Source organism: Bradysia coprophila, unplaced genomic scaffold (genome assembly GCF_014529535.1).
Source record: "Bradysia coprophila strain Holo2 unplaced genomic scaffold, BU_Bcop_v1 contig_350, whole genome shotgun sequence".
In the NCBI taxonomy this organism is placed as follows: domain Eukaryota; kingdom Metazoa; phylum Arthropoda; class Insecta; order Diptera; family Sciaridae; genus Bradysia; species Bradysia coprophila.
Window position 1 is genome coordinate 9,970,892 of NW_023503608.1, and position 12,854 is coordinate 9,983,745.

Below are 12,854 nucleotides of genomic sequence, written 5' to 3' on the forward strand. Positions count from 1 at the left end.
TCTCCGGCTTTATTTTTCCTCTCAATTTCCTCTTTCTATGGTGTTTTTTTTCCTTCGTTGCATGGTGCTTTCGGGTAAAATCGAAAGCTTTTCTCGTTTTCACTTTGAATGTTATTCTCAATACAAAATGTATTATAGGCAGAAGAGGTATAGGTCGTTACGATAAATATACGACACGGTGAATGTTTGTGTACTAAAAATCTTTACCCCTGAACATCCCCTGAACATCCAGGGATTGTGTGTATAGAATGTTGACTCGTATCAGACGGAGTATATGAAACGTATACCAAACTTTAGTACGATTCAAAATCGACAGTCTGCTTTTCGGGTTTAACGTTAAAACATACAATTCACACAACACATTCTCCTGGCAAAGTAAACGGTATATTTATTATAACCAACTAGTTGAATCAGCTCCTTCTGCAATTCGGTTCTCTATGTGTATTTCGCTGTGTGATATTATATTTCATTCGCAACAGGTTGATGATGTTGTTTTGTGGGTACATTAAGTGTTGATAGATGCGAAAAGGAGTAAAGCTAATGATGATATTTTGTTATTAACTGGGGGGTTCAGAGTTGATTGGATATTATTATGTTACGCGATGATGTTTTGAATAATTTATTTAATTAGTTCAAGTGAATTGGAATCAAAGAATGTAAATATTTGTGTAAGTAAGAAAAATTTATTTTTTTTTGTTAACTATTTTCTAGATTTATGTTTCGCATAGAATTTGTATTCAATGTAATTAAGAAAATCAAAATTGGGGTTCGAGTGTCGAGTATTTTTTTTTCTCGTAAATATAGGTTTTAAAGTCGGGAATTTTTGTTCCTAAGATTTATTACCGTTATAAAATCAAAATCTAATTCCCCACTGAAAAGAAAAAAATTAAAAATTCTTATAGCGACAACGACAAAGGTCTCATTAATTTTATTTCAATTTATTTTTATATCCGCGTAACCTGATCATTCAATTACCATAATTTTTTCTGAAACCAAAAAAGGATTCATGACCTTGTGGTGGAAAATGTTATTTGTGTATTGTGCTTACGTGCCGTCGAACAACTCCTATTTTTGTGATTTAAGTGAGTGACTTCGCGTTAGAGTTTTGTTTTCTTCGCGTTTTCTCTCGAATCTAGGTCATTGTCAATGGCATTGAAAAATCTTTCTGTTACGCACATTATCGCCTCTAAAGATTGAACCAATGGAAATGTTCTGTGGTGATTTTTTCCAGTTTTTGAGTATTCGCCTCAAAGTTTTATGATTTTAAAACTGAAATTTTAAACAGCTTAAAATTTCTGAAAAGGTTTCGCTTATTTCGTCCGTTGATTGTTGAGAATTTGTTGAAGAGTATATTTAAGGAGATTTTACTTCGAAAATGTAGGAGCGAATTCCATCTATTTAACGCATATAGAATTTCATTAGACAGTAGTGATGAAATGAAAATTTTCAAATTTTTGGTCCAAAATTTTATTAAGTTTTTAACGTTCGTCTTAATGATCAAATATGAAACATAAAAATTCTAAATGGAAGCATTCGAAAGCATTTTTAAATTTTATTTGTCAATATTACGACGGACAGCTTTGACATCTTATAGGCACAATCACGACAGAAATAAGGAATCCTTATTAAGGATGTAAAATGTACGTCAAAACTAGTGTAGTAAAGTAAAAGACTCTGTTCTATCTGATATGAAAAGTTAATCTGAAATTTGTTGATACGAGGTGAAACCAAGATCAACAATTTCATAAAAGGGCCAGTTTTCATGTTTTTCCCGAGTTATCTTTAAAGGCGTGGTGGAAAAATTTTTGTCTCGTACGTTTAAATTTCAGGAATTAAAAGTTTGTCCTTGACATAATTTCGTACATTCGCTAGCCGTGTTCCTGTTATACTCACCTTACTTATTCAAATATTGTCAGTGGCAGATGACGTTGTCATACTGGAATTACCAGCTAGAACTTATTTTATTGAAATCAAACATTTTCGAATTGTAACTTGTTCTTTTGAAGATTTTATTTTCTTATTACTTTCGTTGGGGAGATTGTGTTTTAAAGTTTCTTTTGCATCTGTTTGAAAATGTTATCCTAATTAACAAACTTTTTCTCTAGCTAATTTGTAGCGAAAAAGAATAATGCTGTGTTACTGTTTGTATCTATAAACAGACATGCTACAATAACAAATATAGGTACCATTTTCTGAATGAGGACAATCAATTGTTGAATAAAACAAATTTTTAAATTAATTGAACAACAAAAGAAAATTTACTTTTGGTTTTGTGCATTAATTAATAGTGATAGCCACTCGAACTACTGTATGATCCACTTACAGGACCGCCACTACTCCATTGACTGGAGCTTCCTTGTCCGCCTGACCATCCCTGATTGTTATTGCCCGACCAGCCTCCTTGATTACTGTTTCCTGACCATCCTTGATTACTGTTTCCTGACCATCCTTGATTGTTATTACTAGACCATCCGCCTCCCGAGGAATATCCACCACCAGATGAATATCCACCGCCGGATGAATAACCTCCACCTCCATGATGTCCAGATGGTCGACCATTATCAATTATTTTGATAATTGTAACTTTTCCACTTCCGCCGCCATTACCACCTCCATAACTGCTGCCACCGCCTCCAGAGCCTCCAAATCCACCGAAACCACCTCCACTTCCTCCGCTTCCTCCTTTACTAAATTTACTGAACAAACTACTCAAACCGCCGCCACTTCCTCCTGCTCCTCCAAATAAACTACCAAGACCACCTCCGCCGCCACCTCCTGATCCTCCGAATAGATCACCACCACCACCGCCGCCTCCTTTGTTCAAGAAAGCCTCGGAGTAGGACACACAAAGAACGATGCACAGAATGAAGACCTATTTGTGAAGGAAAGGAAAATTTAGTGAAAAGTTTTTCCAAGAAGCAACGTTTTCTAATTCTTTTGATTCTTCTGGTGGATTGCGTGGTATGTCGCAAAACATTTAATTCTCGATAACATAAATTATGTTACATGACAGTGTCTGAGCGAAATATTGTGCTCCCACTCAACGATAATCAACACAAATATAAAAAAAATTAAACCAAAAGTTCTTTAACCACTTTATCTCATCGAAATCGTTTAGTTTTAAAAGTTGAAATTCGAAAAGTTTAGAAACGTTCCATTTGTATTTATATCACTTTCAAAAGCTAAATCAAATTAATGTTTTTTTTTCCTCTCGCAAATATCGAAAACATCGGAAATTTAATTGGATAATGCGAGGAGCCCATTCCACTAAAACGTTTATTGAGGAAATTTTTATCCATAGAAACCCTCACTGATGCTGTTTTATAAATCAATGTATAGATTTGATTATTACCTACACACTTAATTATTCTACGGTTATTTATAGCTTTGCTGTTGTATACCGTTTATCGCTTGATAATTTTATATATAGAAAGGGAGGGAAGCAGGAAAACGGTTCCGTGGCATTTAAAAAAAGGTTACAATGTGAAAATGTAAAAAGGATGAAGTGTGTCGTCAATGGTTAGTTCTCTTTTAGAAAGTGTAAGTGTAGATGTACCAGTAGGTCTATTTTTTTAAATTATGGTTGCGCTGGGACAATATTGAATTGGATTTGTTTGCTAGTCTTTTAACGTTTATTTATAGTCAAATATTGAAAAAAGAATGTCAATGAAGACAACACACAAGATTTTCAGTACAGCTAACTGAATGAGCAGATTTCTGTCAACATGTAAAAATTATCGCTAAAATTATAGCAAACTTTTCATTAGTGTTAGCATTGATTTTGCTGTAATAGTCTTTTTCGGTTATCACACAATTTAAGGAAAGGATTTTTAGACTTTTTCAATAAATTTTGCTGGCCAAATCATAATACTTTGCAAATTTCGATGAAATTATTTCTCTAAATATTCGAAACATCCATTAAATTCAGAAAATTGTTTAGGACACTTGAAGTTTTCCTTTAAAAAGTGATTCTGATTATATAGCAGAACATCGTATTTTAAATACAAAAAATATCCTCAAAATTGTGAATTTTTCTTCTAAATTTCTGTCCAATTAAGAATCTTGAGTTTTAAGAGGTAGAATTAATTTCAGAGAAAAATTCGAATCACTTTTATTCGGTGATCTTTAAAAGTACACTCGAGACGATTTTTTTTTTATTGAAACTTGCAGCACTTCAATTTACTTTCCATGAAAATTTCTGAACAAAATCATTAATCAACGTCTTTTCATCCAAAACATAAATCTATAATTTCTGAACAACCATTTCAAACGCAACGGACATTAACGATAAAATTGAACGGAAACCCAATATTCTTTGCATAAATCAACAAGATGTAAAGCAAAGCACACAGAAAATAATTATTTTTCAAAAAAAAAAAAAAACTTAAAATCAAACACTTTTTTCAACTGAACGTTTACCTTCATGGTACGTGTATTAGACCGGCATTCGATTGATAGACTGATAGCCAACGCCAGCGATGCTAACACTTTTATATGATTATGTAAAATCCCTGAGATCTCTGTCGCGACATTAGCTCATCTCTTGTTGGTTCGGTATCTAATTAATGCTAAAAGTGAAACTGATGGAATTCTAACGTCCGCATGTTTGCTTTGTAGTCAGGCTAAACCTGACTACAAAACAAATATGCAAAAATTGGTTAGTACCAATTATGTTTCACATTTTGACCGTGACACATTGTTCGGTTAAGGTTTTCTTGGCGCAATGAATGAATGAATGTTGAGAGGGGAAATGGTATTGTGAACCAGACTTTTTTAGCACCAATTTTGGAAGTTGTAATTTTTCAAGAGTTGTATTAATGAAAACGTTTTTTTAGCCTTCTACAAACGGCAAGCGTATCATGGTGTAATGATTGATTGTGTTATTGATTAAAAGTATCGATTATCGCCATACGCAAATTATCGGACTTCATTAATTTTAACATACCTTTTGTCTACCAGGTTTGATGGGCTAGAGTATATTGCTTATTAACAGATGACTAAACAAGGACTATTTTTGGGAAAGTATTTAGAAAATTTGGAAAAATTGTAGGAAAATTTTGGAAAATGTAATAAAACATTATTCATATTTTCCTAGATTTTCCAATATTTCCCTAGGATGTTCTCATAGTTTCGTAAATTTTCCAGATATTTTCCTATTTCTCAGATTTTCAAATATTACATTTTTTTTTTTTTTGAAAATTGGGAAACAGTTACGGAAAAATGTTATTGAAAAATAAATAAAATGAAAGGAAAATGAAATATTTCTAAATATAGTCCTTGCTAAAAGGCAAATTTCAAATAAAGTTTTCATTCTACAATCCTGAATTTTACCATGGTCTTTCTAGCCTAGTGTCAATCGTTACGAACGATTTTAAAAACACTAGAAGTAGGATACCGATTGTTGATTGTAGCCAACATGGATTTCATTCACTGATTGTGGCAGAGTGGATAAAACGGGGCTTGGTGCATTGAGTATGAAATGCATCTCTGTCACAATGACGCCTCTAGCAACTTCATATAAAAAAAATTTAAACTGACGGGATTTGGTCAACCGAGTGCCGCGAGTCGAAATATAAACGTGATTGATCTCCATGTTAGTTTAATGTACAGAAGGAGGGAGACCAATAGAGTTCAAGTAACTCATGAATTATGCAAGGGTCCGAGTAGTATCAATGAAAATTGTAAAAGATTAGAACCCTTGCCTAATTCAACGACTATTTGTATACTCGTTGTATATTTTGTGTCGATTCATTTTAGTTACTTTTCTCTTTTTAGTTAAAATTCGGTCACCCTGTGCTAGCCCTATAATGGAACCTAAAAACTATTACACTTTTTATTGCTGAAAAAAATATATAAAATAATAAAGACCCAAGCCATCCTTACGTAAATATGCAGATGATTGTCACATAAAAATATCTCATAAAAATGTTCAGGTTTAACGTATGAATGGTAACATCATCGATTTTTAGTGTTGGTTAAGAAAACATAATATATTTAACAGCATAATATACCGAACCTCTATCGTTTGGCTGATTTACACCTTTATTTATTTGTAATTTGTATTATTTATACACCTCGATATAATACCCCACACCGAACTATATGATTTTCCTAATGATTTGTATTTATATGATGTATAATACACCATTATGCCAATGACGAGAAGTGATGAAGTGTTGTATTGAGCATTTTTGAAAAAGCATAACAATTTTTCTTTTGCATAATGCGTTTTATCGGGCTGTACCACAGATTGTGTAATTAAGATAAAAATCTAAAATCTACTTAGCAATATGTTAACGCTTAATGGTTAATGTTTGTTTGGATGTGGCAGTTAATGATAATTTCCACTGTGCGTGTACTGCCAGTAATTGGTTAAGTCAACAACATTCTCATGACAATATTTGCCTACGGTTTTGAAGCAAGTGAAATATGATCCAATGTGCGAAGGTTATCAAAATGTTTGTTCAATTGAGAAAGACTGTAGGAAAAATCAAAAAAATCAATGATCGATGTGTAAAATAATGTACGATCGATATAAATACGAATAATATCATGATTGGTTGGACACTCTTCTTTTCTCGTCGTGAAGAGACCCGGATATTGAATTTATTTATTCGGTTTCGTTGGGTTAGAGGTTAATGATATTTCCCACAATATATCGATTATTGTGTGTGTTTCCTTTTAAAGAGTTGTGATGCGATTACAAAAGTCTATGTTGTTTGGCAAGCGGTTTGATATGTTAATGTAAAGTATTACCCAAATTTCTTTTATCCACTTTTATGTTGTGAAGACACTTAATAATATGACAACAAAAATTGGCGATAAACTAATGTTTATGTCGATGAATAGAGTTCCTATTTTGGGTATGTCAGCCTTAGTATTTTTTGGAGGGCGTGTAGTCTCCGCTTTTTAAAATTAAATTCTCAACTTCCTGAACAATGACTAATTCTATAACCTCTTCTGACATCGCTACAATGCATTTACGCAATATTTTTAATGTTAAAACTTACATTATGCATAAGATCGGATGGAGAATTCGTGTCCATGTTTGCACCGTCGACTTAGGATCACAATCTCCCGCTCGTCAAAATGAACATTTGGGCAGAGGTGCACATAGTATTAGCCGGTGTAAGTGGGTATGTCGTTGCTATCACATGGTAGACGTAATGGCAGCGAATCGGTTCTCGATATTGTGAAAATTATCTGCGATCTTTAAAAGCAAAATCGACTTTGAGCGAGAGCCTAATTTAGGTAAATTACATTCCCGAAAATTACCTAATTTTTCCGCCACATTTTATCTGATTCTCTAAAAACGCCCCCATAGTTTTTTTGGCCTTTTATTAGTGTTTTTTTATGTTTTTGAGCTACATTTATTACATTCGGATGGCATTTAATTAGATTTTAGAGAAACCAGAATTGAGGAATTTTCGGGAATGTATTTCGCTAAAAAGGCCCTGCTTTGAACCATTTTTAGTGTTGTGTTGTATTCGAGTTAGAATACGCGACAATTTAGGAACCACCGAAATAAAGTAAATCCACAAAGGACGTTCCCAATTCAGTGTTGCTAGACAGAGCTGTAACACAAAAAATACGCATATTTGTAAATTAATTATGTTTTATTTAGAGGGAAGGTCGGTTGGTCATACAATTGACACCTTAAAAATTCATATTTATAGATATTAAATATTTTAGTACTCCATAACAACACTGAATCACGGACGTCCTCTATGGATATCACATAATTGAAATGGATATTATTGATAGAAGAAGGAGTTACGATATGGAATTTTTAGCCCCGTACGAAGTACTGGGGGCTTATAAGATTAATATGCCGTTTGTAACACGTCGAATTGGAAGCAGACAGTAAGGCCAAAGCATTTGGTTATGTTAATAGATGACGAATCCGCAATAAAAAAAATGTCCGTCCGTCCGTCCGTCCGTCCGTCCGTCCGTGACCCCTCTAGCTTGAGTAAATCACAACCTTTTTTGAAAATTCTTTTTTTTCCCGATTGGTATCGACAAAAGTAAGGTCAAGTTCGAAAATGGGCATGGTAGGGTAGGGTAGGGCATGGTAGATCTAGGGCCCTATATATCAAATGAAAGGTATTGACGAGTAGAACAAAGTTGCTGAACATTGTTTTTGGGTAAGATGCAACGCGGACTCGTTGGGAGGGCTCAAAGGTCGTTAGTCGGCCCTAAGTGTTTTTTGCACATAAATCGAATAAATCTCATCTGATTTTGCTAGTTTTTGTTTCATTTGAGAGATAATTGAATGCCGAATAGAATGATGGCAAAAAAAGTTTCAAATTTGGGCCCTTGGACTAAGGCCGCTACTCGGCCCTAAGTGTTTTTTGCACATAAATCGAATAAATCTCATCCGATTTTGCTAGTTTTTGTTTCATTTGAGAGATAATTGAATGCCGAATAGAATGATAGCAAAAAAGTTTCAAATTTGGGCCCTTGGGCTAAGGCCGCTACTCGGCCCTAAGTGTTTTTTGCACATCAATCGAATAAATCTCATCTGATTTTGCTAGTTTTTGTTTCATTTGAGAGATAATTGAATACCCAATGGAAAGTTGGCAAAAAATTTTGGGTTTCTAAAATAATGTCGTAAATTGTTGGTTTTTTTTGAGAGGTACTTCGTACGGGCTTTCGTAATTGCGCTATGCGCAATTTTAAAAATGAACACTTTCAGTAAATTTGACCATGCCCAACTTGACTTGCATTTTGGTAACAGACGCATTAGAGGGTTGTAGACGTATTAGGGTTCTGGGCGTATTACGGCTACGGACGTATTATGGTTACGGACGAAATAGGATTACGGGTCGTACGGGGCTAAGTCGCAGCAAACGCTCCGACTGTTCTGATGCCTTGTTTTTAGTAGTGGGTGGAATTTGTTTCATGTTTTGATACAAATTTAGGGTTTAATCAATAAAAAAAAGATTTTTTTAGTAATTATCAGAGACCACTAACAGCCCTTTACGGCTTATCAAGTGCAATATGAAACACAGGCCTAACGTGACTTCTGAACCACGCCTCGAAGCATGCAAAAACTTTCTGATAAAAGTTAGCTAATTGATATCGCAACTTTGTTAAATATTGCAATAACGTACGTCAGACTGTCTATATCTGTTATTGCCGACATCGACAACAATTAATGAATATCTCTAGCTTATACACTCGATATATTAGCATAATCTTTGCTTAAACAAACGAAGTAAAAGAATTAAAAAAAGGGATGACAGCAATCTGCTTAGCAATAATTTTTGTTGATCTAAGTAAAAATAGAATGAAAACTTTTCACATCTTCACGTGCACATCTAACATCTTTCCATCCTAGACCAGTCCACAGCGTTTTAAATCACCTCCAATTTGTACACTAATAGTAAATCGACGACCCAACACAACCCACATCATCGTAAAAGCAGCAGACTTCTAGACGGAAAATAAATCCAAATTTGTGTAATAATAATCCTCTGTGCTCATACGACAATAAAATCCATTTTGGTAATGTTATCAATCTAAATCTTTCATAAACGCAAAAAATGTCTCGGCATAGTGAATACTATTGGGAACATTGTCTGGTATAACATTTCTTTGTTGTCGGTCGTTGCTTTTTCGTTTCGTGAATATATTAGGAGTTACAGGTTTTTTTTCGGAATATACAATATTAAACAGTGACACCTGTGCTGATGAAAATTGGCTGACTTGGCTAAATGAAAAAGGCAAAAAAAAAGTTAATAATGCGAAACTGGCACACACTGACACACCTGTAATTACTTAAATTTGTAGCAAACAACAACAAAAAGTGATACGAAAACTTCTTTAATATTTTAGCTTTTCTTCCTTTGTTGAATCAATTATTTTACCGACAAAGTTTTTGTTTCACGTAAATTTAAAGCAATTTACAATACGACTACCAGTTGAAAAGTTGGACTTTGAAGCTCCAGTCTGTGGAAACAGTTAAACGGTTGGGTAGCGCTTGAGTTGCGTAGAAGTTTTTCCAGCTGCATCGTTGTCGACAGAAACGGTTTGTCTTGATATTACAGTAAAATGTTCAAAAGAAATACACTTTTTGCTGTAAAAAATAATATTTTGGAGAATAAAGCCGATAAAATTCAAATTAGACCGAGTGTTATCACAAGGCAGCTCTCTAGCAATATCACACCGATTGTTTACGAAATTTGGAGGCGAGCTGCCTTGGTTATCATCAAAATGTAGACAATCGAACTGCCATCTCTATCAAATTTTCAGCTGTGTACATATAGTTGCTGTGCTGTCATACATTCTATGGAATTTCTGAAAATTCTGTATTTTTAACGAAGATCCATACGTTTATCACAGCATTCGGACCTGCCCTAACATTTGGCTTAATAAATTAGCTCATTGACTTTAAACCATCATGATTGAATTTTCATCTAACATCGAAAACAGAAACTGATTCTCTGAACATTCCTTGAAATAGTCAACTTCTTTTGTCTAATTTAATTACATTATAAAAGCGGAGTTTCTGCCATCGATGAATGCCAACTCGTTACGATGTTACTTGTACAAAAAAATTTATTGTCAAATCGGGTTCGGTTAGCCAAAAAATGTCCTACGGGTATCCTATCTCCCTTTTAATATCAAAACGGCCGGGGTTCCTCGTTTTTATTTTTCAAATATAATTTTTTTTTCGTATTTTTCTTTTATCAGAATTAAAAAATAAAATAAAGAAAACCTTTGTGACGCACTAAATAGCCGTAGGTCATCATCAATAGAACAACTCGCACATAAATGCGACAAAAAAATCCTTTATTATCATCCCTTACTTTTGTCAGCTTTTTTAGTCAACCACCTCAAGTTGAAAATGTTCGATTTTTTTTTTATATATTTTTGGGTGAGCTTATGAGTCCCTTCCACAATTCATCTTTTCTTCTGTGTATATTCAATCATTCAAACGATGTATACGCAGTTAATATTTTGTATAACATCTCTCTGGCATCATCAGATTTTTGGGTTGTATATACTTATATAGAAGACCGATGATGCTGGGATATGATGGTTGCTTGCTACGTCTCTAAAAAAATTGTTTCCACTTCGCAACAATATAGAGAGCAACAGGCCAGTAAAAGTTTTCTTTTGTATTTACGTTTATTTCAAACGACTGAAACGAAACGTTTTCTCGTTCCAACGCAAAGTTCACCATTGGAATTCTTATATATATGTATAACTACGTGTTGGCTAATTTTGGACGTATATAGCATGTTATTTGTAGAATTTTGTAGTGGATTAGTTACTTTTTGTTGAACGTTTTTCGTTCGTTTATTTCAATGAAAATAGAAAATAAACGAGAGAGTGCCTTTCAAGTATAACTGAATGGGGGAAAAGAATAGAATAGAACGGAAGAAAAGGGTGATTATCACATTTAATTTAATTTGAAAAAAGGATTTTTGGAGCAAAGGTTTTCTTTTATTTTAATATCAACAAGAATCACAAGAATACACTTAAAGTGTTTACATGAACAAAAAAAAAACTCTTATTGTTTTGTCTAATAAATAGTCAAACAGTCGGGCATCATTTAATTTAATGTTGGTTGCAGCATATTGACTTTTCTTTTGATTTTCGCATTTTAAAATAAGAAAATCTCTCCCAACTCTTTTATGACGATAACAGACGATTTTAAAATTGCAAAGAGCTTTCTGTGCGTTCAAATCGGAAAAATATGGAAATTCTATAGATTGTTTGTCGAGCGTTTATATCAGTGTTCGTCACAGGCAGATTTTTTTTCTTCTTTTTATTTTTCTGTGTGAAAGGAAACAAACAAAAGACTTAACTTTCATTTCAGTTGTTTCGCTGTTGTTGTTGGTTTTTTTTTCTGTGTGTGTTTATGTTTGCACATATATTTATTTTGTTTATCTTTTCTATTCAAACACTTTTTTCTGTTTGAATTGAAGGTGTTTCTTTTTTAAATAACAAAAACAGAAATAGATTTTCCGAATGGAAATTCTAAAAATGGAATTGGAAAATCGCTTTAAGGCTGTGTTACGTAAAAGAGGATGAAAGTTTGAGGTACTTTTCCGGAAGACAAATTAATATAATTAGGAGAGTTTGAGATTGTGTCATTTAGGATCATTACTATTCAAATTCAAGTAATCATAACATAATAAACAATACATTCGCTATAAAATACCTCAATTCAAAGTAAGGACATCTTTTTATAATAGAGTAACACTAATCACGGTGGGGCTGAACAACGTTTTTTTAGAAGTTCGTGAACCTGGACAATTTTTGTGGGAAATCATAAAGGGATATGCAACCATTAATTTCGAGATTAATTTGCATGTAAATTCAAAATCTTCTGGGTGTGTATGATCAATAAAACGCCATTTATCTGTTAAAAATGTCTATGGTGGACCGTATTACAGATGTGATTTTGTTTTTCTAAACGCCTGACTCTGGTGACTCTCGTGTTGCACAGAGAATAGCCTAAAAAACATATTACAATAATAAATGATAAGTTTAAAAAATTAGTTAATTTTTCCCATGTAGCGGTAGTAGAGTGAGGCTGAGTTACTCTGACATCTGCAAGGTTAAAACATTTCTACTGATTAGTCTTAGAATAGCTGAATGGTATACCTTCCAAAATGCCACTATCACATTGTGCATCGGGATCACCTTTCCCGACCATGACTTACCGTACAAAAAATTGAAACTTCCCTTGCGGATAAAAACCACACATCGAAACAGGTAATTCGATGAAGACAAGGTAAAGTTTTTGTAGTCGGTTCGAAAATACTCAAATGATCATGTTACTCGTAGCATATCCCCTTATGATTTCCGACAGAAATTTCCCGAGTTCACTAACTTAAAAA

The 12,854-nt window shown here is 33.6% G+C and overlaps 2 protein-coding genes across 2 annotated transcripts in view; one reads left to right on the plus strand and one right to left on the minus strand.

Moving 5' to 3' along the window:
- Nucleotides 1–337: 337 nt before the first annotated feature.
- LOC119080834 (SCY1-like protein 2) overlaps nucleotides 338–12,854 on the plus strand; it is a 106,334-nt gene continuing 93,817 nt past the window's right edge. Inside the window, exon 1 of the mRNA XM_037189391.1 lies at nucleotides 338–668. The gene's annotated coding sequence lies outside the window, so the exon portion shown is untranslated. The remainder of the gene's footprint in view (nucleotides 669–12,854) is intronic.
- On the minus strand, nucleotides 1,984–4,517 carry LOC119080861 (ctenidin-1-like). Its single transcript, XM_037189437.1, has 2 exons — nucleotides 4,420–4,517; nucleotides 1,984–2,872 (listed from the first exon to the last, which is right to left on the minus strand). Exons 1-2 carry the CDS (start codon nucleotides 4,423–4,425, stop codon nucleotides 2,282–2,284), a joined length of 597 nt encoding a protein of 198 aa, XP_037045332.1. The 5' UTR covers nucleotides 4,426–4,517; the 3' UTR covers nucleotides 1,984–2,281.